Source organism: Anas acuta, chromosome Z (genome assembly GCF_963932015.1).
Source record: "Anas acuta chromosome Z, bAnaAcu1.1, whole genome shotgun sequence".
Taxonomy (NCBI): Eukaryota; Metazoa; Chordata; class Aves; order Anseriformes; family Anatidae; genus Anas; species Anas acuta.
The window spans coordinates 18,130,896-18,155,164 of NC_089017.1; the positions used below are offsets into that span (position 1 = coordinate 18,130,896).

At 38.8% G+C, this 24,269-nt stretch overlaps 1 protein-coding gene and 1 long non-coding RNA gene across 10 annotated transcripts in view; one reads left to right on the forward strand and one right to left on the reverse strand.

The window, feature by feature from the left end:
• ERBIN (erbb2 interacting protein) overlaps positions 1-3,255 on the forward strand; it is a 120,446-nt gene extending 117,191 nt beyond the window's left edge. For all 9 annotated transcript variants that reach the window (XM_068668059.1, XM_068668060.1, XM_068668058.1 and 6 more), the window contains one exon: positions 611-3,255. In XM_068668059.1, the coding sequence (XP_068524160.1) occupies positions 611-718 (108 nt within the window). In that variant the 3' untranslated portion in view covers positions 719-3,255. The remainder of the gene's footprint in view (positions 1-610) is intronic.
• Positions 3,256-11,465: 8,210 nt separating this feature from the next.
• LOC137848332 (uncharacterized) lies at positions 11,466-24,049 on the reverse strand. The gene is made up of 2 exons (XR_011091295.1): positions 23,659-24,049; positions 11,466-12,516 (listed from the first exon to the last, which is right to left on the reverse strand). It is a non-coding gene; the product is annotated as an uncharacterized lncRNA (long non-coding RNA).
• Between the last annotated feature and the right edge of the window lie 220 nt (positions 24,050-24,269).

The following is a 24,269-nucleotide window of genomic DNA, read 5'->3' on the forward strand; positions in this document are numbered from 1 at the left end:
GTGTTACGTGGGGATTTATCCAGTCAGGTCCTGAAAAACAGCCGTGGGTAGAGACTGTATAACTTCACAGAGCAACCTGACTGACTGCTGGACTCTGCTCAGAACAGATAAAAAAGTTCGCTGCGTCCAGTCTGAACTGCAAGCAAGGGGAATAAAATCCTAAAAGGGCCTAAAATGCCATGAATGTTTTTTGTTAAAGGCTTCAGTAGTTCTTTATCTATCGCAAATGCCATTTCTAGTGTTTAAACTGAGATGTACCATCTATTCTTCATTTTCTTTTTTTAGCATGGATATACTCAGATTGAAGAGTTAGGTGCTTGCTGCTAATGGTTTAAAGCTCTTTTTTTATTTATTATTTTTTATTTTGGTTATGTGCAAATATATTCAGTATCTTTGGAGTAAAATTCTTCCAAGGCTAACACAACTGTTTAATTCCTTGTAGCATACACCTAAGTGTTCTACTGGCATCAGCAATGTAATCTGAGAATCAGCAGTGTTTTATTGTATGCATTTATATAAGATTTTTATTTATTTAAAACTTAGTTTAAGCTTAAGTAAACTAACATGAAATATGAGACTGCCATTCTTAATTCTGAATATTTCTTTTTAGGCTAATGGATACAGCTTCATAAATATTGATCATGGACAAGCAGTATCTTTGCTAAAGACTTTTCAGAATGCGGTGGAACTCATCATTGTGCGAGAAGTTTCTTCATAAATACTGTGGATAGTGGGGAAAAAGCCAGCAGGATTCATTGAAGGACTTACGGAAACTGAATATTTTGCCTATTTTTATATGTGAAAGGAACTTGAAAAGAATTATGATCAAAATTTGTACAGGAAATGAAATACTGAACTTGTGGTCAAAGGGGAATAAACCACTGTATAGAACATACAGGAAATCATTTTGGAAATGCATATGCTGAAAAAACTTGTTTTTAAGCATTATAGCAATCTAAGGATCACTCCTCCAAGAACAAACCTGTGTTGTTGTTTTGTACAGATGGTAGGTTTATTTTTGGATAATTCATACACATTACTAAACTTTGTGCGAGGCTTTGAGAAGCCTAGGTTGTAGCCAATGGACAGATGGCAGGGCTGTCTGTCCTGTAGCTGTTTATTGCCTTTATTTTTATTCACCAGATATTAATGTGTTTTGCTGAAACCACTTCTGTAGATATGAACAGGGGATATGAAATGTTGGCTTCGATATGTGCACATTGTATAGATGAATGGGTAGATGGAAGGTGGTGCTGTTTGGACAGAATAAAGGTCAGGTAAAACTACTATCTGCTATCTAAATCTGAAATCAAGAAAGAAGTAAAAGTGTTTAGTTCTGGAATGTACGTCTACCAATAGAAAATGCAATATAAGATTATGGTGTTTTTTAGGAAGACTGTAATTACAAATTTGTGATATTCTACAGGATTTGTTCCTTATGTAGTCATTGAATATTCATTTGCCACGTGTGATTCATGTTTAGTTGGGTTTTCTTGAATACACAATTTTTTTCAACTGTGCTGTGGAAATGTGCCCAGAGGTTTTTCTGTGCTGTGGAAATCCCCAGTTTTGTGCAAATGGTGATACTTTTATCTTTATAAAAAGTACTCCATTTTAAACTTACATATTTTTAAAATGAAACCGAAATGGCCAGTTTTTAAGGTTGTTGCCTGTAATACACATTTGAACACACACAAAGTAAATGATGCAGGAAGGGTTATGAAAGTCATCTTGATTTAGTTTGGCCTTTGCATTGCCTTGTTAATCAAAAAGGAAACCATACACATGGCGCTAGGTAACCAAAGCAAGTTTGTGAAACTTTGAACAGAGACAGAGAATTGCTGTGGTGAGATGGAGAGCAAAGGGAGGGTGTACTTACAACCCACCAGTTCGTAATGACGTTTCTTAAAGGGCTGTTCCTACAGGTAACATTAAATGTGAACTAGACACTTCAGAGTCATTAAAGGGTTTCTAACTATATTAATGTAATAGTGATTTACCACAGGCTGCCTTTGTTCCTTATTACTGTATAAAATATTCAATTATGCTTGTATTAATTTTGTTTACCAGAAACATTAACTTTATTTTTCTTTCTCCTTTGTAATTGAATAAAGACTGCATAATCTGCAGTCATAATTAATACACGGTTGTTATGGACCAGGGAAAAGTGCCATAGAAGACCAGTAACTGTTTTTAATCAGGGCTAATGATTAGCCTGTCATTGGAGCAATATTCAGTTATTGCAGTTCATTTTTATTTGCATATAAGTTGGTAGTTTGAAACAGATAAGTTACTTTTTTCCACCCATGTGTACAAAAGTAAATTCTTTTAATAAAGCTAGCAAAAACACCAGCCTCCTTTAGTTTTGGGGAAAAGAGCTGAAAGAGAGGAAATACTTAGCTAGCAGAAATAGGCAGTACTTCTTAAATAAGTGAACTCAAATATTATTGCACTTCTTTCAAAGATGTTAACTATTGCTTATTGTACTGTGTATAGTTCTAATAATTTTAATTGAAACCCTTTAACAACTCTTTGTATATTTTAATTCTTTTTAGTTGATTTTCAGTAATATTTACATAGGAAATAATTTTTTTGATATATTAGCAGAAATGTGCTGTATTTTGATAAAAATTCACTTATTTTCTGTGTGCTGTTAATCTTTAAAGAAAAGAATGAGAAACATAGCTATATAATGGCAGGCTTCAGCGTTCCCTTTCTGAGATGTGTTTTGTTGTTGTTTATTTTTTTATTGAAAAAGGAAAATGTTCACATCACATGTTCATTACTTTTAATCATGTTATTTTTATCACACACTGCCTTTTAAAGGGAATGCATACAGACAACTTCTAAATTAACTTGGTCTTCTACATAACCTGTATCTTTAGGAAGGGAAAGTACAAAAAGCAGAACTGATTCTTTACTGATCTTGTGTACATTGTGACTTTGTATACGTTTTACAGTACATTTGAGTATATCACTGAAGAATTGTACCGTGTTGTATTTTGCTTTAATGTTAACAGAGTTTTAAACTATATTATGTCACTTAATTTTCAGATTTACGTATCACATGACAATTCTACCAGGAAGTGTTTCGCTATGGTAGAACTGTAGTAATGGGGATTTATAGCAAGAAGTTTAGTACTTCTTGTGGAAACAGTTGGCCAAAGCTTGTCTTTGTTAAATTAGCAAATTAACCGTGAAATAAAACATGAATTATACTGATTTTACTCAGTAAACTTTGGAGTTTTTAATGGATTGATATGTGTTTGTTCCTTCTGTGTCTGTGTGTAAAGGTAAATACATGTCAAACTAGATGACTCTGCAGAGTGGGAGAAAGATGTCTCCTGAACTAATCCAGCCAGGATTCAGCAGGACAAGAGACAGTATCAGCACTTTTCATTTTGAATGCATCTTAAGCTACATTTTAAATAGGGAAAAAAAAAAATCCATCAATAGCAGTAGTCACTCAACATGGCAGTGAGTTGATACAAACTGTTAATTCTTTCTGTTCTGAATAGTTCATTAAAGAATCAGTTCAACTGATGTAATGAAAAGATGAAGTCTCCCACATATTTATTATGTAAATATTTTTGAGTTACATTTTTGGACTGGAGTTTAAAAAATGTGTATATACTTGAAAGCATTCTATGAACACAAACATAGCAATAAGCAACACACAGAATCAAACCTTTATCATTTGGGGATTTTTGTTTGTTTGTTTAGAAATTTTCCCTTGTCAACAGCTATGAAATGTTTTTATTGATCAGCATTTATTCAACATTCCAAATTTTTGTATATAATTAGACTGTTTCTGAGGTAACACATGGAGAATAGATAATAAACTAATGCTCTTTAAAGCTGTGCGTAATTGACTTATTTAACTTCTAGGAAATTCTCCATGACACAAGTCTATTCATCTGTAGTTTCTGTAGACCCTAATCCTCTATCGATATCCATTAATGCTCCATGCATCTCAGTGTGACAGGAGTCTGCTCAGATTTATTTAATTGCAAGACCAGATTATTCACAAACAAAAAATGAACAAAAATAACCTCTATCTGAATAAAGTAGTCTTGCAGTGAAATCACCTATTGATTTCAAGAGGAGCTAGTGGCTCCTCTTCTAGAGAGAGGAGTAGTCTTTTAACATGTACGTCTGATGTAAATGAGTTAGTTTCAATAGTTCAATTTCATTGTTCAATTTCAATTTTTTGTTTTAATATTTATTATCAAATTCAAATTGTTAAATTTCAGAATTTCAAAACAACAACAAAAAAAGACTAATTCAGGAAGCAGGGGTAAAATGAATCACTTCAGTGCTCTAATACGATGTACGAGGGCTATTGAGTGAAGAAAGGGAAAAGTTGATCACAAAACTTCACAGGAGAGGCAATGCGGGTTACAACCAGACAACCGGCTTTCTTGGAAACTACCTAACAATTAAATAACACAGATTTTTTTTTTTTTTCCCTATGTGTGGAACTGGCCTACCAATCTCACGTCTTGACTTTTCCTACTTTCTCTACAGAGAAAACAGACTCTAGCTGTAGCAGGTTACAGCCCTGATGTTGGTCACAACAGTGTAGGGCCCCTCTGTATTTAAACTTTTCTGCATTTGTTGCCTGCTTGGAGTTTGGAATTTTTTCCACCTTAATTTTGTCCTTGTGGGCACTCCTCTGGAGAATTTTGTTGTCTTTTCTGCCTTTTATGCATCAGACTTCAAATTTATTCTTTTCCATTTTGCAGGTATTACTTGTTAGTATGCCTAGTTCCTGTGCAACTCTGCCTTTGGTCTCCTATTTGACTTCACAATGGAACACTTTACTTTTTCATCAGCTGTGTGAATGCTGGATCATTCACGAGAATGCTGGATCCATCTTATCACTGTATATAAATACCTCAAGGGAAGTTGACAAAAGAAGTTGTGGAGTCTTATCCCTGGAGACCTTCAAAAGCTGCCTGGACATGGTCCTGGGCAACCTGCTCTGGGTGTCCCTGCTTGAGCAGGGGAACTGGTCCAGGCAGCCTCCAGAGGTCCCTGCCAACTTCAACTGCTCTGTGTTGCTGTGACATCTTTTGTATGTTTTCACTCCTGTTGAGAAAATTTAAGAGTACGTTCATACTTGCCAGGCATGAAGGAACCAAACATGCCATTCCATGAACATGCATGTACATCACAGCAGAAATCATTTAGGAAGTTCTTTCTTTGTCCATATAATTTAAAAGTTCCTTATTTTAAGACAGTTTCCTGAAATAGTTAATGTTGGTGTTTCACTAAGCAGAGTGGTCTCCAGTGTACAAAAGTGCTACTTCATCAAACTGATAAAAGCACTTTATATTGACAAGGCAGCTGCTTGTAGGCATGGGAGCCCACTGTTTTTAATTCACATTCCTATTCATCCTTAACAAGTAAACAAAAAATACGTGATTTAATTTTCTGTGACATTAATCCATCTGATTCTTCTTACAATTCAGAAGATTTGTGACTACAGAAAACTAATGATGACTGTTGGAAGGGAGAGGAAGTTTTTATAATGAGCTAAGAAAAAAAAAAAAAAAACAAACACTGGAAATTGACAAAAATGAATTTCATAGCACATTTCACATCATATCCCTGTAGTTTGTTTTTGAAACTGAGCTTTCTACAGCTACTGCGTTACTCAGTAACTGGGGCTTTCAGGTTACACCAGGGATGTACACCCCCAGTCTCTGCACAGACTTATTTATGTTCAAGCAGTGAAAAGATTTTTGATTTTTAGACTTGACACATTTTTAAAAGTGATGGCTCAAGATGATGCAACTACTTGACTCTGTATCTTGAGTGTTACTACATCCACCACCACCTGTCCCATCTCTCCAAGCAGACAATGATCCTCAAAGGATCATTCCACGGTCATGGAAACAAAACCCCTGATGCCAACAGTTCTGCAACAATTTGTTGTAGTGCAGTAAGGAGTCCTCCTCCTCTCCCCTCATGGGGGTCCTTGAGGAGGATAACACATGGATCCCGTGCCCCTGCTGGGCAAAGTGCCTTGTGGTGCATCACCATCACACCTGAGAACATTTAGGCTGGTGGGAACTCAGATGAGGAACTCTGTTTCACACCTGCTGCATGAGCTGCTGCATCTGCTGGCCGTGCTCCTGGCCCTGCTCTCATATAGGTCTCGTAGTGCCAGCTTCAAGGTGGGTGCCTGACCCTCCCAAAGCAGGGGCAGCTGCAAGAGGTGCCATCCAGGCACCCCAGGTCAAGGGAAGCTGCCCTCATTTGTCAGAGCTTACACGAGCCCATAACCCTGTGGCAGCAGCTACCCTCAAGTCTCTCAGGGGGTTCCCAGGAATCCTCCCTTCTCTTTTGCCATTTTCTAAGAGCCTCATTTAAAGTATGGCATCTCCTGATTTCTGGCTCCCTGTGTTCTTGTGTCTGCTTTTTCTGACACTGTCTACATGATCACGACCATACTTCTGTATTGCAATTTGAGATATTGCTTTGTATTAAGGATAAGAGTTAAGTATAAAAGAGCTGAATTTTTGGCTGAAAGAGGAGAAAATGAGAAGTAAACATTACAACCTACGTATTTTAGAATTATAACGTACACCATAAATACTCTGCAAGATTTTGTGCATTGGAAAAGTAGGTTGCAGTTATCTCATTAAAGAGAAAATGTGTTAAGTAGTTATGGATAAACATTACTGAGCTGTGAAATACTCAGTTAACTTGTAGCTGCTGTCTCTCAATGGCTAAGTCAGGACATTTTTGGAAAACAATTTATATGAATACCTGATCAAAAGTTTTAGAGACATAATAAAAAGAAACAGAACAAGTATGTGACTCTGCTGGCAATGAGATGGGCAAGAGCGTATTGAAGTTTCTATTGCTGAAATGACATAGCTTTTCTGCACAGCTTAAACTTTGGAGCATTAAATTTCTAATAACAGGAATTTGTAACACCCTTTTTTTTTTTTTTTTTTTTTTCCTTTTTTGCAGATGCATAACACAAAAGGGAGTATGGCTCTGCACTTAATGCATTTCATGAGGCATGGATGCAAATTGCTGAGCTATTTATGTTTCAGTATTTTCCATATTAATAAAGAAACCGTGACAGAATAGTCAATCTTGTTTGCCAGACATGTAGAAATAATAATTAGGATAAACTTCCTAAGGAATGTCTCTTAATAGAGAAACTCATAGCAGATGAACCAGATGCTCTTCAGAGAAAACCTCATTCAATTGCTAATGCTGATGATTGAAACTTTGGAGGAAAAAAAAAAGTAGAAAAAAGCATTCTAATGAATTATAAATATGCACTGGCAAAATACATGATTTGAAAGTATTATGCCAAGGCTCCTAATATCATAACATTTTAGCATATTTGATTGATTTTTGTCTGCAACAGCTTTCTCTCACAATAGAATAATCAACTACTGGTTTTGAATATGGAGAAAGTATTTTTGCTGAGAATATTTCTGCCAGAAGTACATCAATTGAAAGCCATTGCTCCTGTACTGTGAGGTTTTCTAATAAATATTGAAACAAATTATAACAGCTGGTTAGCCAACGTGCTATTATGTCCTGGGAAAAATGAATTAATCATGTAAATTTTTTTTATTTGCTAATTATACTGGGAAATGACTGATGGAGTTGGTGTTGATATATGCAGGGGCTAGAAAATATTCTGTTAGGCCTCCAGACAGATGAAACCTCTAAACACTTTTTTTTTTTCTATTGCATTTTAATTCAAAAAGCTATGAAAATATACTTGGTAATTTGAATAATGGGACAGACTCTGTAATAGGTGACTTGCAGTGTTTGTTTGTTTTTAAAATTGTAAGTTTTAATTATTTGATTATAGCATTAATATTGATGCGTTGATTTTTAAGGCATCTTAAGATACTAAAACGATGAAGGACTTTTCAGCATCAGTACTGAACTTCAGCTGTTTTTCAATAATGTAAATTATTCACAACTTTCAAGTAAGAATTATAAATTAAATGGTAGTATTTATTTGCAAAATTGTTATGAGGCCAGTAGTGATAATATACAAATAAAATAACATTCACAATTAAATTTAGAATACAAAATTGTATCCTGCATATTTTTTAATATAATGGTAGCCATTTTTGATGCTTTGTAAAAATAATTTCAGTATAGTCAACTTCTTCACTGTGATCATGAGAGTTTTAAAAAATCTTACGGGTTTCAGGATTTTTTTTCAAGTTAACTTGTTTACCACCAACCTAATTAATTCTTAGGAAGATTGTAATGACCAAAATAAATATTTAATTTTACCTATTATTTGTTCAAAACTGTTTTAGTTGCCCAAATATTCATGTTGAAATAAGGACATTGCATAAAAATTGGTATGAAGACAAAGCTAGCTAGAAGCCATTATGAATGATCACAGACTCAAAGTTGGAGGGTGTCCACAGATTTTTGTAGTTGCAACTCAACACTTATTAATAAACAATAACTAAATACATCCAAATAAATTGCCCAAACTACCAACATATTTACTCCCTTCATTTTAAAGTTATTTAGAATGCATGAGCCTGAAATTTTCATGAAGGAAGGTGTCCATACCTTTTCTTAAGATAACATTTACTTTCTTCTACATGCTTTTGACAGCAGGTGGGGTGGTATGATTAAATAGCAATAATAATAAGGTATTTTAAGAATTTGTGTGGGAGGTATAAAACGTAGTACAAAGTCCTTTGCCTGTGACATGCAAGGCACCAAGCAGATTCTGAGCTATGCTCTGTACAGGGACAGGTGGAGGTGCCTTTCTCCTTTAAACAGTTATTGCTCTCTGGTTGAGAGAAAGACTCTTGGACACATAAGTAGGAATGTCAACCCTTCCCCCTCAGCCCTTTTTTTGGGAAGCAAATTGACCTCTGTTTTTCGCTTCTTGTTGCCATTTCCTGGATGAGTGCTCTAGGCAGGCATGGTATATGAAAGGGAGACAGACATCTTTCTTTGAAAAGAAAGTGGTGACCCAGTTCCCTCAGGAGGAGTGTGTGGAGGTTGTCTGGACTCTTGCACACTAGGGTAAAAGAAATTTATCATTTTTATCCTGTTTGTGGGAACAGGACAAGGGGCAATGGATAGAGCCCAGGAAGTTCTGCACCAACATGTGAAAGAATTTCTTCACAGTGAGGGTGATGGAGCACTGGGACAGGCTGCCCAGGGAGGTTGTGGAGTCTACTTCTCTGGAGATACTCAAGGCCTGTCTGGACACCTACCTGGGCAGCCTGTCCTGAGGAACCTGCTTTGGCAGGGGGGTTGGACCTGATGATCTTTCGAGGTCCCTTCCAACCCCTGCAATTCTGTAAAAAAAGAGAGGCCCAACAAGCTAGCAATACTGTGCCTGATGCACCACAGGGTACAGACTTGACCCTTTTGGCTGACAGGGCACACTGCTGGCTCGTATTCAACTTGTCATCAACCAGAATCCCCAGTTCCCTTTCTGCAGCCTCTCATCTCCCAGTCTGTACCTACGGCAAGGCTTGCCCCTTCCCAGGTGCAAAATCTGACACTTGCTCTTTTTAAACTTCATGCAGCTGGCGATTGCCCAAAGGTGATGCTCTATGAACTCAGGTTTATCAAACCAATATCTATGATGACAGTGATTCATTTTAAAGTATATTCATAAAAAATTTAGTTTGATACACACATAATTGATGTGGGAGAACTTATACATGCTAAAAAAGGGTCATCTAAAAACCCCTTTTGAAGTGCATGTGCTTCTGTAACCATTGCTGTATGGAAAATACAAGATTTCATAAATGACTGAAGAAATACTCCCCTGAAATTATAAACGCATGCAGAGTTTATTCTCATTTCTATCTTTGTGCAGTTTGTTCTCAAATCTACCTTTTACCTCGTTTGTCTCATTTTTGCAGTCTGTAAATGGTAGAGATAATTTGTTGATATGCACTTGGAGATCCAGAGATAAAAGCACTATCTAAATGCTATTAGTCATCAGCTAATTTTGGAGTAAGCTTTAAAAAACCTAAAAGCTAAAAAACAAAACAAACTAACAAACAAACAAAAAAACTATTCCATCTTTGATTATGTAAGCAATTTTATAAGGAGAAAAGGGACTTTATTATAGAACACACTCAATTAGCTGCTGATGTGGCTCTTACAACTGTTACTACTGTGCTAAATAAAACAATCCTCTTTTTCATGTGCTTGCAGCAACAGAGAGACAAAGCATGTGCAGAAATCTCACAGCTGTTTCAGTTTACCAACTTTTGTTTATTTAGATGACTGCCAGGCAGAGGTGGGGTGTTTGACAAGGTTTCACCTTCTGGTAGTGAGTATGCTGAGGTTGTCCATTAATCTGAATGTGGGCAGGATTTTTAAGAATTCTAGTTCAGGTTTCATTCTTGGGGGATGGAGGGGAGAAGTCACTACTAGAGAAATATTAAGTTAAAAAAAATCTTCCTATAATTTTGCTGGGAAGGGATATAAAATTGTTCTCATGATTTGTTGAAAAATAAGTATTGTTAAATGTGTTTTTATTTTATTTTTGAGATTGCAGAACTGGTGGGTTATGTTTTTTTTTTCTTAGAATCAAGGGTTTTTGTTTTGTAAAATGGGTATATACCCACTATATATAAAAATGTATATGTAGTAAAATATGTATTTAATGTCTACACATATATCTATCTACATATTATGGCATACACAGAATTGAGAACAGCTACCTGATAAATCTGAAAGGTATGAGAATGGAAAGGGGTATGAAAGCAATTTCTAGCATTTGGGAAGAGCTATGGATTTGTACGGGTTTAGAACTAAGTCTGTGGTCTGTGAAATGCTACAAAGTTATCACTTTCTAGTTTTTCCGTATTTGAAACTTAGCTGCAGTTGAATTGACGTAACTATGCAATTCAGACTAACAAGTCAGAAGTTCTACCTCATGTGCATTTATTCCAAAGTAAAATACCCTGAAAGAACTGTAGATATAGGCACAATACATATTGCTGTTTTCTGATTTCTTGTTAACCACACACTTTGACAAGAAGCAGCTCATGCTGTCAGAACTGAGGTTTTGGCCACATGCAGATCTTGGCAAGCATCTCTGCATTAATTCATACATTGAGTAAAATTCCTGACTGATTATAGGAGGCAGAAAAATATCCTGACCTGGAGCATGTGTCTAAGGAAAAACAAAACAGAAAAACAACAGACAATAAAGAGTATTATCTGCTGATAGCTTCAATAGGAAGCCTACTATGAATAGTAGGTGGAGACTGGCATTTGAAGTTTATACCTGTTTCTTAACTTGCAAGAGAAGATAATATCTGTATTGTAAAAGATACATTTGTCTCCCGTGTTCTGTATCCCCCATCTATGCAAAACCTTGACATTTTGGTCATATAGTAATACAAATAGTGTAAAGTTATTGTTTATGGAAACAGACTTAAGCAGCCAAAGCAATACAAATACACTGGCTCCTCGTGTTGCTCATGAAAGAACAGGCAGGAAAAAGAAAGCTTTATTTGGATCTCTACAACAAATCAATACATACCTATTTCAATCACTCTTACGTGCTGAAAGATAAAAATTGAACACAAATACAAAATCTTAATAAAAGTAATAATAGTAAAGAATACACAACTTGTATGCTTTAATGAGAACCGAAGGGACTAGCCTTGGTTAGATGATGGCAGTATTTTAAACATTTTTACCATTCACTTGAACATTTCTTCAAGTCCCAACCACAGGTCGGAAGTTCTTTAAATTCAAACTGTGTTACACAATGGTTGTTCTAATCTTTGGACATTTTTCCCCTGAGGACTGTTAGCTTTTTTTTTTTTTTCTCTGAGTTCAGCTCATAACTGCAGAATTATGAAAGCCTGACTGAATAACAGAACAAAGAATGTATTGTTAGCATCCTGCAAAAGTATTAATGTGAGCTGATGTATAAATAGCCTACACTGAAACACCCAGTTATTTTACAACTAAACTCATTTGAGAAATGCCCGCTGAAAGGAATATCAGTCATACGGCCACACTACAACTCTGTGTGTGGCTCTTCCCCAAACAATGTACCTGTCAGTCATTTTTCTTTGTTAAATTGAGCATTACAGTAAGTCAGGTGAGTAACAGGTGTTACAATGCCATTCAAAGAACTGGTAATTCAGAAAAATATGATGAGTAGTAATAGCTGTTTTGACATAAGGACAAATACTTTGACAGATATGAACATCTGAGATCAGCTGTTTTTGCTGGCAGTGATGCAAATTCATTGAGGTTTTCCAGTACCCATGGAAAGTTTTTCAGACAAAGCTCTATGTAGACTGTCTTGCAGTTGTACTTGAGATGACAGTAATAGGCTTGATACTCTGTGTGCTCCCTGCCCAACGTAAAGTATTACTTCATATGGTTGACTGAGCAATTCCAAACATTGTTTGCTACAACATTAACTAGGCAACTGGGAACAAGACCTTCCATGCAGAAATGCTGTTTGTAATTAATCACATCTTTGTGGAGGTCAGGCATCATTCCTTTCTGTTACAGAAGAAAAGAAAAAAATGAATACATGGTTCACATTTGTTCTGCTATTTGAGCTAGTAACACCTCTCTTGCTTTTTGATCATATTGTTTCAAATCCTATGCAATGCAGCTGTATTTGAGCAAAGCATTGCTGACTCTACTCAACAGTTTTGACAATGACAGTAAGAATTATAGAGTCTGTTAGGATCTGTCTCCATGAAGAAGACAGATGATTACAGAAAACATCAATGAAATTGTTCAAAGATATTGTAAGGAAAAATTTATGTAAAATAAGAAGAAGAATGAAAGAATGAACCATTCAACCAGCTGTAATTAGCAGATCTGCATTGACTATATGGATAGTGGATATTCAAAGATTTCCTGAATTATTAAAGAACATTTCTGCTATTATAGAAAGTGAAGTGAAAAGCATTCTTCCAAATTTCTTACCAAGCAAGAATGGATTCCAGAACTTCAGATCTGGCCACACCAGTGCAAAATAGAGGAGGAAAAGCACCTTATTCAACCTGTTGGTGATGCTCTTCCTAATGAAACCCAGGGCCTTCTTTGCAACAAGGGTGCACCACTTGCGCAAGTAAGACTTGTTCAACAGGATTCACAGGTTCTTTCTGCCAGCTAGCCCCCAGCATGTCCTGGTGCATGGGTTTACTCCTGCCCTGGTGCAGGACTTTGTATTTCTCTTTGCTTGACAACAAGAGATGTGTGTCAGTCCATTTCTTCAGTTTGCTGAGGTCCCTCTGAATGGCAGCACATATTCTAGTGTATCAGCTTCTACTCCCAGTTCTACATCTCCTACAAACCTGCTGAGGGTACACTTTGTCCCACTGTCCAGGTCATTAATGAAGATATTCAGCAATGCTGGACCCAGTACTGACCCCCGGGGTACACTACTATAGACTCGTCTCCAGCTGGATTTTGTGACACTGATCACAAACAACCCTTTGAGCATGGCAGTTTGGTTTTCAATCCACCCAAATGCCCTTTTATCTGGTCTGTACTTCATTGTTTTTTTTTTTTTATGAGGATGTTATGGCATGCAGTGATAAAAGCTGTACTGAAGTTGAGATAAATGCTATCAGCTGCTCTCCCTTTGTTCACAGAGCCAGTCATTTACTGTAGAAGGCAATCAGGCTGGTCAGGCATGATTTCCCTTTCACAAATCCAGGCTGACTACTCCCAATCTTTTTCTTGCCCTTACTGTGTTTGAAAATGGCATCCAGGTGGATTTGCTCTGTTTCTTTCCCAGAGATTGAGGTGAAGCTGACTGACCTGTAGGTTTCCAGATACTCCTTACTGCCCCCAGAGAATTTAGAGATGATATTCACTTTTCTCCCCAGTCCTCTTCTAGCTCCCCCAGTCACCACAATCTATCAAAGATGAACAATAGCAGCCTTATAATATTGACTCGTGGCTTGTGGGAACATCCCATCAGGTCTCATGGACTTCACAGAGTCACAGAATTTCTAGGTTGGAAGAGACCTCAAGATCATCGAGTCCAACCTCTAACCTAACACTAACAGTCCCCACTAAACCATATCCCTAAGCTCTACATCTAAATGTCTTTTGAAGACTTCCAGGGATGGTGACTCCACCACCTCCCTGGGCAGCCTGTTCCAGTGCCTAACAACCCTTTCAGTAAAGAAGTTCTTCCTAACATCTAACCTAAAACTCCCCTGGCGCAACTTTAGCCCATTCCCCCTCGTCCTGTCACCAGGCACGTGGGAGAACAGGCCAACCCCCCACTTGTGCATGTCCAATTTGTCCAATATTCTCTTACCAGATTCTACCTTGTGTATGTTTCTTTTTCGTGTTTGGCTTCTGTCACAAACTCCTTGTTTATCCCTGCAGGCTTCTTAACAGCTATGCTTGATGTCCTTCAGGAAGGAACGTTCCTGATCTTGGAAGTGGTGAATCAAAAAAAAAAAAAAAAGACAGCTCTTCTGGGCCCTTCTTTTGAGACCATTTTCCATGGAATTCTTCCAACTCAGAACAAAAGCAAGTAAAGTTCTGCTCTCAAAAAGTCCAGGGTTGTGATCCTGATACTTGCTTTTATCCCTCCTCTCAGGATCCCAGACTCCACAATTTAGTGAACTCGACTGCAGCCAACTCTGTCCTTGATCATCCTGTCCCTGCCCAGTTCTTTGTTATTGGTATGAGATCCAGTAAAGCATCCCCCTCTTATCAGCTTCATAATCACCTATGTTAGGAAGTTATAACACTGCAGAAAGCTTCTGCATTGTTTGTAACCTGCTGTGCTGTCCTTACAGCACATTTTGGGGTCATTAACATTTCCTATGAGGACCAGGGCCTGCTAATACGAAGCTTCTTCCAGCTGTCTGAAGAAGGCTTCATCTACTTCTTTCTCTTAACTGGGTGGTCTGTAGGAGACACCCACAGATTTGAGAGTGGTGCTCTGCCCACTGACCCTAACCCAGAAATGCTCAACTGGCTCATCTCTCCAACACAACTCCACATATTCCACATGCTTTTCGACATAAAGGGCAACCTTCCCTCCCCATCTTCCCAGCTTGTCCATCACAAAGAGCCTGCACCCTTGCAGACCTTCAGGTCTGTGAGCTGTTCCACCAAATTCATGTGATCGCTGTAACAAATCAGTCCAGCAACTTCACGTGGATAGCTAATTTGTTTGTTCACTGTGCTTTGTGCATTAGTGTCCAGGTACTTCAGACTGACATCCAGTTTTGCTGATTTCCCAGGAAAGATAATGAGAGTTTTCACCATAACACTGTCCTCTTGGCATCTGTACATGCTCCATTAGGATCACTTATGAGTTTCTGGTATAAAGGCAAAACAGCGTACTTCCAGCCACACTTCCAAAGCCTGGTGTTGTGGAAGAAAGTCCCTAGTTACGCATTATAATAGGACTGCACAGACTACAAATGCCCCAGAGGGAACATGCACTGCCTGTTACGTCTGCTCTCCTTAACAGAGCACTATGGACAGCTGCCCACCATGCTTTCAAAGATGGTTGTAGTTGTTCTGTGGCAGGCAATTATCACAAGCTAATTACAAAATAAGCCTATATTTAGGCTGCACAGCCTTAAGTGCCCCAGGAATAGTTGAATATGAAGCTAAATTTTACCTTATGTAAATTGCCCAAGACTTAGAACTGTCTCATTTTAGTGAGAGATTTTCTCATTTGCTTCTACTGGCAATAAATGTTCCCTGGTAATTGTTTTTTAAACCTTGTGGAAAGATTGAGAAGTACAATCTTAGACAAAAGTAAAATAATCACTTTTGTTTAAAGACTTTATCATTTTACATGCGGTTATCGCTGTTTAGAATAGTTCAGTTGGAAGGGACCTTCAGAGATCACGAACTGCCTGACGCCTTCAGGGCTAACCGCAAGTTACAGCACGTTACTGAGGGCGTTATCCAGATGTCTCTGGGCATGGACAGGCACAGGGTGTCAGCCACCTCTCTAGGAAGCCTGCCTCAGTGTTTGACCACCTTCATAGTGTTATAAATGGCTCAGTCTTCAAAATAGGATTATAATCAAAGTTTACAATTTATTAAAGGAATAGAGGTAAGCAAACAGTGCTGGGTGCGCTGGGAGTCTCTGCTCCACCAAGACACATACCAGTTACATCAAGCAGCTGATTTTTATGCTCCTAGGCTAATACATACTCATTACTACTTCTAAAAAAAAACAGGGTTATTATAATTAGTTTCCAGAATCCAAACCCTCCTACTGGAGCATGCATATCAGTCTCTGGTGGTCCCTCTGAGGGTCTCTTGTGCTGAAGGCTCATAGTTGTCCTCCCTCTTGTCTTTCTCCTTTGTCCAACTTGGCTGTATGTCAGAGACTTGTGCAATGTCCTCTGTAAACTTTGTCTTTTAGTCGTTCTTCAGCTTTCCCTGTCTCCTTAATCTCCTGGCCAGATATCAGAGACTTGCGTAGTGTCCCATGCAATAGTCATAATAGTTAGCAGTTATTCTGAAACCTCCCAGATATCAGAGATTTCAAGGAAAAACCTACAAATACATTTCCCTTCAAGCTATCTATTGACAGTAATTGTTAAAACATTCCTTTGCAAGATACAAGAACTATATACATTAACCACTCTGTTTTTCTTAGACTTGTAGTTATTCAAGGGTATGTAAGACAGAAGGTCACATTCATCATACCATGCGGCCCTAGCATTGTTCCATATTGACACGAATCAAATGAACACATTTCACAGAAGGACATGATGAAAAATGCCTAATCTGAACCTCCCCTGGTGCAGCTTTGTGCTGTTCTCTTGTGTCCTGTCAATGGTGAGGCCAGCACCTCTCTCTGCACGTCCCCTCCTCAGGAAGCTGCAGAGAGCAGTGAGGCTGCCTCTCGGCCTCCTCGTCTCCAGGCAGGACAACCCCGGTGTCCTCAGCCTCTCCTCACAAGACAGGCCTTCCTGCCCTGCTACCAGCTCTGTTGCCCTTCTCTAGATGCTTTGAAGCAACTTAACATCCTTTTGTATTGGAAGCCATACTGCACGCAGTGTTCAAGGTGAGGCTGCACCAACACTACACAGAGCAGGAGAATCGCCTCCTTGGACCAGCTGGCTGTGCTGTGCTGTGTTCAATGCACCCAAAAATGTGGTTTGCACTCCTGGCTGCCAGAGCACACTGCATGTTAATCCTGCTGCTGACAATCATCTCCAGATCACTTCAGAAGCTAAAAGAACGAGGGTAGGGCAGGATGCACGTTTAGAGGAAGATTGTTCTCTATATTCAGGAAAACTAAGCTGATTGTTGAGACACATGCTGTAAGTTGTAGCAGAGGTAAGCAAGTAATCCATATTCAGAGATCTGTTTCGTAACCCTAAAAAACCCTCACGCTTCTGTTTGAAGAAAGGATTGCTCGTTTGTCCTTGTGAACACAAGATGGTTTATTATCTATTGTTTGCCTACACTTTGTCTGAAAACTGTCCATACCAGAACTTCAGAATTGCGAAGTTCCACCCAGTCTAATTGCCAGAGCAACTTTGAAGGAGAGGTGAAGAAAGGGAATGTGCGTGTTTTGACTGCTCAATTGCTGATAAACCAGCTCCCTTTGAAGCACAGTTTGCATCTGTTTTTATGTATTAATAGGAATTATGGAGTAATAATTTCCCTCTCCCATGAAAGGTATATATGCATATTTTTGTGAATTAGAATAATGAGCGTAAAGCTGTTCTCCAGAGCACCCGATCAACTCTGGGTAACTCTGCAATTACAAAGGGTTTTCTGAAACCACAGTTAAGAGTGCCAGGACTGGAGCTCAGTAAAAAGCCATTGTTTGGGTTGTCAGGTGATTGATGTTGAGATCCGCAGCTGGGAGAAGTTTAAGGACTGCTGCACTGTGGGAATGGAATGACTTGGTCTTTGAGTGCTCACCTGACTTCATTGCTCATGCATGTAAGGTAAAATAATTTATTTATTGAATCTAAACACAAAAAATCCAGTTACTAAGAAGTGCAAAAACAGGTGAGAAAAAATGAAAAGAAGCTTCTACATGTATTAATCCAGCACTTAGATCACAGTTGAAATTTTCTTTTGTCCTTCAACATCCTGCTGTAGAAGAAGGTATTTGGGCTGTTTTTCTTCCGACTGTTGAGCCAGGTCTTAGGCAAATAATTTTGTCCTTCATTTATTTTCCTAGAAGAATATTCAGACTGGGAAGCCCCTCTTCATTTTGTACTCTATCCTCACAATGTTGTGAACCTCAGGTACGAATCTTTCCCTCCCTTATTATCTATTCCAATAGTGTAAAAAAAAAAAAAAAAAAAAGGTCAGAAAGCTACTTCTCCAGCAACTTTAATAATTTAATTACTGTTAGTCAGAATCTTGTTTGAATTCTATATTATATTCAAATTATACATGTAAACTCCAGTGATTTTCTTTTTGCATGCTTTGTAGTATTGTCTTGTGAAATAATTTACTTTATGCAATTGTATAACTAATAACTGTACGTAAACTATTACCAACTTTCATTTGAGATCAGGCAATGGTAACTGCTTTGGGACTAATAGTAGTTTGGGGTTGGCTGGCTCTTTGTAGTTCAGTTGATGAACATAATGACAGATAACCTAAGCATCATTTTTATGACTTAAAGAAAAAAATCTATTCAGTTCATAAAGAGCCTCAGTGTAGAGTGTTCTTCATTGTGTGCATAGAGCAGGGCGGATACAACAGATTTGAACCTTTGACACCAATGGCTTTAAAGAATTCAGACAGTCATGGGATAAACAGATTCTTTCATGGATTAATATTTGGCTGAAGACAGGAAAGCAGACAGGAGTTAGTGATCAATTTTCACAATGCTATCACTTGGATCTCACAGCAGTCTCTTCAAAAAGTCTGACCTACTCTGACCATTTTCAAGGTATTGTTGAGTGGGGAGACATGACATTCATTGACAACACTAAAGTGTTCAAGAAAAACAAAAAGCAACTACAAAAAGTTGCAAAATGGTCTCCTGGTATTGCATAATTATAAACTAGCAGATAAAACTCAGTGCTGAAAAATGCAAAGTTGTATGGGAGAAAACAGCAAACCTCACTGCACGTAGAGATGATAAACTAAAATAAGCTACTAGCACTCATAAGGAAGAGAGAGCTTAGAGCTGCTGCTGACAGACTTCTGAAAAATATCATCTTAGTGCTCAGTGGTGGTAAATGAAAAACAAACTGAAGCTTATGAAAGAGATGGAGAAAACAAACAAACAGAAAGCAACATGCTAACATGTAAGTGTATTGCTCCTGTGTATTGAACATAGTGTGTATAGTTTAAACTACCTTTCCTACAAGCTCAAATAATACCATAATAAAACTAAAAATACACAGAGAAGAGACTAGTAACAACAATGAGGCATAATGAAAAGCTGCAAAATCAAAGTCGACAGTGTCATTAGTCTCTTCCTATATATGAGTGAGGGAAAAGTGGCAGGAGGAGGTAAACAAGCTTATTCACTATTTCTCTCTGAAGGACGGGGAATGAAATTACACTACAGCAAGTATTAACAGGAGCAGAAACAATGCTTTTTTTTTTTTTTTTTAATGAAATATGTAATTATATTCCAGACATCTTGTGGTTTTCAAATGTTTATGCAGGTATAAAATGTGATTACACAAATAAGTGATGAAACAATAACAACAACAACAAAGCAAGCTATTTAGGGCTCTTTAAATACTGAAACAACCTTTGTCATTGGAAGTCCTTCAGCATCACACTGCTGGAAGCTGGAAAGATACACTAGGGACTGTGTAGCTCTTACTCCCAAGCATCCAGTCTCTTTGAATGCTTGGGGAAACAAATCAGAAATTTTCAGGTCTTTCTTGAAAGAAGCACTTCGCCAGAAACAGGGGTAGAGAGATGCAAAGAAGAGGAATGTGAAGAGAGTCATTAGTTCAAAGTGAAGACACCAGAAAGATTTTGCCCACTGTTCCCTGAAAACTTCTCAAGGTCGATGTGTCAGCCTTGGCTGTGCTGAAGAGCTTAGGTTCTGTATAAATGTTCTTGTGCTATTATTTTCTTTCGATGATAAACAAATTCATTTTAGACATCTAGATTTAAAGTCAGAATCAACATGATATCTATGACATGCTATGGATTTTTTTTTTCTAAGATGAATCTCTTCTAAGTCTAAAATATAACATGGTTATTGTGTAAACAAAAATATACAATCTGGCAAATAGTTCACATGCCAGATCAGCAGCCTAAGCATGTGTTTTCACGAAGAAACTGGGCTGACTTCGTAGTTCCTTACATCTAAAGGGGGCAGACATTCTTGTCAATCTTCTTTGCTCCTGACCATTTGTTCCCACTTCCTTATGTTGGTTCTGATAGTACTCTTGTAAGTTAATAAACTGATTCAGGTGGCTAAAAAAAAAAAAAAAAACTTTCAAAAATTTTTTAAAAAGATAAAGTAACAAACAAGAACAAAAACAACCCACAAACACTTAAACAGTTTTCTGTCCATCTAATGAGCTGTGCTAGCTCATCAGCAGATGAAACAAGTGCCCAATATGAACGAGAAGGTGAAAAAACAGGTCGTGTAACGTGACTGCTCCTTCTGGGAAAGGCACAGCTCAGATTCTGGCCTCTCATAAAACCACATCCTGTTCCAGCTACCACCAATGGACACTTCTCTTTTCCACAGCAAACTGCTTTTCATAGGAAGATTTGCAGAGTGGCTTGGTGCCAAGGTTTTCACCTAAGCTCTACTGATACTCAGAAATATTCTTGGGGCTAGGGCTCCTGTTTCCAGCCCCTTGTCAGAGCATTAGCAATTCAGATTAAAGGTTAGAGAATTTGTTCTGTTATATGAGAACCTGCATTCAATTCCCTCATATCAGCCTTGGAGCTGAGTAACAACACCCCCTGGTAAACTACACACTGTAGCTTCAATTTTACAGTAAGCACAAAAACATCTATTTTACAGGAAAACAGCGTGCAAGGATGATGTGCAATTCTGTCCTGCCTTTGGCTGGGATAGAGTTAGTTGTCTTCATAGAGGCTCATATGATGCTGCGTTTTGGATTTGTGATGAAACAGTGTTGTTAATGCTCAAATGTTTCCTTTGTTGCAGAGCAGTGACTACACAGAGCCAAGGACTTTGCCAGCCAGCAGGCTGGGGTGCACCAGGAGCTGGGATGGGCCAGAACCAGCACAGCTGGCCCAAACTGGCCAAAAGGATATCCCACACGGTATGGCATCGTGCTCAGCAATAAAAGCTGGGGTAAAGAAGGAGGAAGGGGAACAATCAGAGTGAAGGCATTTATCTTCCCAAGAAACCATTACGTGTGATGAGCCTGGAACGGCTGGACACCTGCCTGCTGATGGGAAGCAGCAAACGGATTCCTTGTTTCATCGTGCTTGCAGGTGTGGCTTTTGCTTTACCTAGTGAACTGTCTTTATCTCAACCCATGAGTTCTTTCACTTTTCCCTCTTGATGCCAACCTCCATCCCACTGGTGGGAGTCTGTGAGTGGCTGTGTGGTGCTTAGCTGCCTACCAGGATTAAACCTCAAAATTCTTTTTGGTGCCCAGTGTGGGGCTCAAAGGATTTGAGATGATGACAAAGTTCATTGGAGTGTGCCAGACTGAGTTTATAGATGCTATAGCTGTTCAGCTGCTAACTGGCAGGTTCCTTTACTTACCAAAACATCTGTGGCCGCAGGTAAGTCCACTTCAGAGCAGGTACACCTCAAAGCACGTGTGTGCATGGATCAGCCCATGCTGCAGCAGGTACACCTCGCAGAATCCATGTCTGTGGATGAAATCACGCCAGACTACATCGAAGCCTCTGTGGCTGTGGATGAGGCCACAGGTAGGCAGACCTTGTAAGGGGCTGGGGATGATGGACCAGCCCAGGCTGAAGCAGGGGTGAGGGAGGGAGTTAGAACATTAAACCCTGCGTCCTGGTCTGTGAGGACAAGGGGTAGAGATCATAATGGGTATGCCTTTGAAGTGTTGTAACCCCAGATTTGAGTGGCACATTACTGAAAGTCCTATAGCAGAACCCCCCTGTCATTGCAATGCTTTGCCGCAGCATTTATTAGTAAGACTACTTGTTCTTCGGGCACCCAGTCCAGTGAGCATGATGAAGCTGTTATAATCCAAGGGGAAATGGTTAGTACACCGCTTGAACACACACAGATCTAGGGGCTCAGATGGGATACACCTGTGGGTACTGCAGGAGCTGGCAGAAGTGCTCATCAAGACTTTATTTCTGTAATTTACCAGCAGCCCTGGCTAACTGGGGAGGTCCCAGCTGACTGGAGGTTACCAAATGTGATGCCCATCTACAGGAAGGAGGATCCAGGGAATGACAGGCCGGTCAGTCTGACCTTGGTGCCAGGGAAGGTCAGGGAGCAGATCCTCTTGAGTGCCATCACATGGCATGTACAGGACAACCAGGTGATCAAACCCAGTCAGCGCAGGTTTATGGAAGTCAGGTCCTGGTTGACTGACCTGATCTCCTTCTGTGATAAGTAATCCACTTAGTGGATGAGGGAAATGCTGTGGGTGTTGTTTGCTTGGACTTTATGAAACCATTTGATTCTGTTTCCCGCAGTCATCTCCTGCAGAAACTGGCTGCCCGTAGGCTGGACAGACGTGCTGTTTGCTGGGTAAAACTGGCTGGGTGGACAGGCCCAAAGGGTGGCTGTGAATGGAGTTAAATCCAGCTGGTGGACAGTCACAGGTGGCATTCCCCAGGGCTCAGTTTTGGGGCCAGTCCTTAACATTTTTATCTATGATCTTGATGAGGGGATTGCGTGCACCCTCAGTAAGTCTGCAGAGGACACCAAGTTGGGCAGGAGTGTTGATCTCCTTGAGGTTAGGGAGGCCCTGCAGAGGGATCTGGACAGGCAAGGAGGTGCATCCAGCTGCATGGCATTCAACAATTAAAACACCAGGTGCTTGGGACATAACGACCCATTCAGCAGTATAGGTGTGGGGAAGATGGTTTAGCCGTGGACTTGGTAGTGTTAGGTGATGGTCAGACTAGATGAATTTAAGGGTCTTTTTCAACCTCGATGGTTCTACCCTGTCTTTACCACAACCCACAAATTCTCACTTCTGCCTGACTTTCTTCCTCATCCCACTGGGGAAGGAATGACCAAGCAGCTGTGTGGTGACTACCTGCCTACCAGGGTTAAACCTCAACAAATTGGCCAGCTGTGGATTAGATACATACCTGCGAGAACACAAAACAAAACTCATTTCCAGGCCTCATTCCAGTCAGTAACATGAAATGTTTGTACACTGATTCTCCTTCTGCATTGCTATCTATGTTATTTAACTTCTTTACACTATAGCTTTGTTTCTTTATTAATAGGAGAGACTAGTACATATTTTTAAACTTTGAAAAGTTTGGCTAAAACAGAGTCATTGTTTGCTTCTGGCATTTTGATGGCAGCCTGTGTGAACCACAGTTTCTGGCTGTTTTTTTCTTGCTATTCTTCTGAAATCTAAATTATTATTTTTCTTATTTTTTTTTCAAGCTAATTTTGTCTTGTGGTAGGGATTGACAAACACAATATGTAAATGGTATTTTGCTTCTGTTCTTTTTTATTTTTTCTATTTTTTATTTTTTTTTGGGACAGAGAAGAGTAAATCATAATTTCATATTTATTATTAAAGGATTTACCTGAGGGAAAATATCCCAGTCAGTTTTGACACTACAGAATTCTTCTCTCAGTGAGTTTTAGAGATTTTTTTTTTTTTTTTGTACCTTCCACAGAGACATGCAGGACAAAGGCGTGAATGTTCAGAGCAGTAAGAGTTTCCACATGTCTGCTCACCCACTGAATGGCTATTGGTCAAAACACAGGAAAATTTTATGTAACATTTCTATAGATAAAATAATCCTAAGAAACATAATTTTTGCCTAAAACATAACAAAGGACCTTGAATTCTCCAGCTAGACTTCTCTAAGCTATAAGAATGTCTGAAAATACGGATTTTACTTGAATCTTGTAATTTTAGAACTGGGATTCCACTTAGAAAAGAAGCATGACTGCAGTGAGTATTATTTTCAACTAAATCAGGATATTCTGTGATTCTGTGAAATGCTACCTGAACTACATGCATTGTTAAGGAATTCCAAGCAATCATCCAAGACTTACTTTATTTAAAATTCTGTACCATATTTTTCCTAAAGTACCGGTTTACCTTCAGTAGAATTATACTAGCAAATACATGAAATGCTACCCAGACTTACAGATGCGGAGATTCCTGCTGACCTACATGCTCACGGAA